We start from the raw sequence: 3029 nt of genomic DNA, 5'->3' as shown, positions 1-3029 counted from the left end.
ATATTTTCATTGGCCCTGCTCATTAGAGTATGTTTTAAGATTGTAAAATATGCCTATTATTAATAGGCTATAATAACATTTAAATTAAGAAGACCTTTTTGTCATAATGAATGACCCAAAATGAATCTACCTTTTTAAAAATTAATTTCTTTTATTTTGTTTTTTTTTTTCTAGCTCAATCCGGAGCATCAAAAACGGCCGATAAACTTTTGCGTTGAATCGCACAACTACGATAACCTCACCGCTTTATTGAGCGATCCCGGTGTAAATGTCGATGCAAAATACTCTACTTTAACTCCGATTAACTATCTCGCCGAACAAATATCCGATGCAAATTTCAGTACTGTATACCGTTGCATGAAATTATTACTGAAGCATTTTGCTGATTTAAATATTGGTAACAGGCGTGAAATGACACCAATTCTCACCATTTTAAAGAATAAACACTTGAGTGCACCGAATAAAGAGCTGATCGTGACGTATTTGCTTGAAAATGGTGATGTTGACATCGACACACCACGCAAAGGTGAAGCACGAACTACGCTTACAAAATTGATGCCAGACTTGGACTTACCACCGATTCGTGATCAAAGTATTGCGCAAAGTTTTGATTTCAATCGACTGATGGTGAGCCTTCTCAATGAAAATGAAACGGAATTTTTGCAAGGACTTAATTTCATCGCCGAATATAAACCAGATCAGCTACCCGAACTATTTCATGCAATTGATAACAACGAAACGCTCATGATATTGGCTTGCAAAAAAGGTTTGACATCGGCAGTGGAGCGAATGTTACGTCTGGGCGCCGATGTTAATCTACCGGTAGACACTCCATATGATCCATTAAATCCAATTAAATCCGCTTGCCACTTTGGCCATTGGAAGGTCCTGGAGGTGTTGACGAAATCACCAAAATTAAATTTAAACCAATCGGGTGCCTTGCTGTCTATCGTTGTACAGAACATCGGCGAACGTGTAACACAAAAATGCAACTATACAAAGTGTTTTGAAATACTGTTAAATCACCCGAATATCGATATCAATCAAACCGACATCAACGATTGTTCTGCACTTCATTATGCCGTTAAATACAATAATGCAGATGCTATTTTGGAATTATTGCGACGTGGCGCCTACATTGGTGTGAAAAATAAATTCAATCGCTTTACTATTTCAAGCATCAACCCAAAAGTGCTTGAAAAACACTTTGACAATTGCATCACCACCAATCAAGCACGACCGGGAGACGACAATTTTGCCATTCAATTTGATTACACCAATCTGGTTCCGATTGAAACGCGCGAAACTTTACGCGAAACATCAACCGATGAATGTAAAAAAGTGATGGACGTGTGCCCAGACGAAATGGAACCCATCGAGTAAGTACATTTTTTTCTTTTTTTCTTGAACTCGTTTGGGTTACCTAATATATTTCAATTTCCCCAATAGATATATCGCTGATTCAACAGAGCTTCGTCACCTAATCAGACACCCGTTGATATGTTCGTTCTTGTATTTGAAATGGAATCGTTTGGCATTCTTTTTCTATGTGAATTTTTTGCTGTGTGCATTGTTCGCCATAAGCACAGTTTCGTATATTTTGGTGTGTTATAACGAAGAACCCAGTTCGTATGAATTAAAACATTTGATGCGGAGCGTGACCATCGTGCTGACTGTTTATATTACGCTACGAGAAATATCACAGTTTATATTTGCGCCGCGTAGTTATTTAAAAGGATTAGAAAACTATCTCGAATGTACTTTAATTGTGCTGGTGGTGTTGATTTTGTTTGATCTTTGCGTTGAAGAATGGCGTCGAACAGTTGCCGCATCATCGATTCTATTGATAGCCATCGAAATATTCTTACTGGCCGGTTCGCTACCATTTTGGTCGTTTAGCACACACTACGTCATGTTAAAGACGGTTACATGCAGCTTCTTAAAGGGTTTATCGTTGTATGCCATCATGTTAGTTGCATTTTCATTGTCATTCTTCACATTATTGCGCGAAAAAGTCGATACCCATAAGCCACAACCAAATACGAAAGTTGTACAAGAAGAAGAAGAAGAAGATGGAAAATTGAATAAATTTGACTCACTTGGACTTTCAATCGTGAAAACCCTCGTTATGTCGACCGGGGAATTCGATGCAGCTAGCATTAATTTTGATAATAGCCCATGGAGCTATTTCGTATTCATTGCATTTCTTTTTATCATTTCAACGGTTCTCCTTAATTTATTAAACGGTTTAGCCGTTAACGATACTCAAGCCATTAAAGCAGATGCCGAATTAACCAACTACATCCGCCGAGTTCAAGTTCTTTCGCGGTATGAAAAGGCATTGATGGATAGTAACAATTTTTTCAGGTGAGATATTTTAATGAATTTGAGAAAAATACGGACTTTTAAAAAAATTCTAAATTTTTTAAATTTTTCAATGAAAAATCAAGTTTTCAACATAAATTTTCTCGTTTTTCACAGTTTTTCTCCACTCATGAAGTACTTTGCTCGTGCCACAATCAGTATTTTCAAAGAATTAAAACCGTCGTTTCAAATTCATGTTAAGCCGAATACAAATTGTGAGATCTCGGTTCCTGTTCAACTTGAATATACAAAGAAAACAGACGCCGTCGAAACCGATTTCGAGCCCGTAAAGTGTAGCACTTGTTTTTCATTCATCGGAAATTGCTCGCGAATGGATAAGAAAATAATGAAACTCGCATGTTCTGTACTGGAAAAGGTTCGAATGGAAAAGTATGAGGATAACGAAAAGGATCTTCTTAAGGATCGCATCAATAAAATTGAAATTTCACTTGAAAATATTTCAAATAAGTTGAATACTCTTTTAAATAAAAAATAAAAATGATACACAATTGTTTTAAAAATTCAGATATAATGGCCAGAATTTTAATATAATTATTTTAAAATGAAAATAAAGTGATTTGTATAATATGTTATCAAAAAAAATTAGTCAAATTATTCGATTAAGTTTTGATGACTTTGAATTGTTATTCAATGTAAGTATTTCC

At 35.7% G+C, this 3029-nt stretch overlaps 1 protein-coding gene across 1 annotated transcript; it reads left to right on the top strand.

The window, feature by feature from the left end:
- Positions 1–174: 174 nt before the first annotated feature.
- LOC116348097 (transient receptor potential cation channel protein painless-like) lies at positions 175–2893 on the top strand (the record flags this gene model as incomplete). Its single annotated transcript, XM_031778963.1, has 3 exons — positions 175–1379; positions 1450–2367; positions 2482–2893. Coding segments are annotated over 3 exons (2502 nt in total), but the record flags the coding sequence as incomplete, so codon positions are not given.
- Between the last annotated feature and the right edge of the window lie 136 nt (positions 2894–3029).

This window comes from Contarinia nasturtii, unplaced genomic scaffold (assembly GCF_009176525.2).
Source record: "Contarinia nasturtii isolate CC-2019 unplaced genomic scaffold, AAFC_CNas_1.1 Cnas_scaffold_2269, whole genome shotgun sequence".
In the NCBI taxonomy this organism is placed as follows: Eukaryota; Metazoa; Arthropoda; class Insecta; order Diptera; family Cecidomyiidae; genus Contarinia; species Contarinia nasturtii.
The sequence above is the reverse complement of the archived record's forward strand: the minus strand, read 5'-3'. Positions and strand labels throughout refer to the sequence as shown.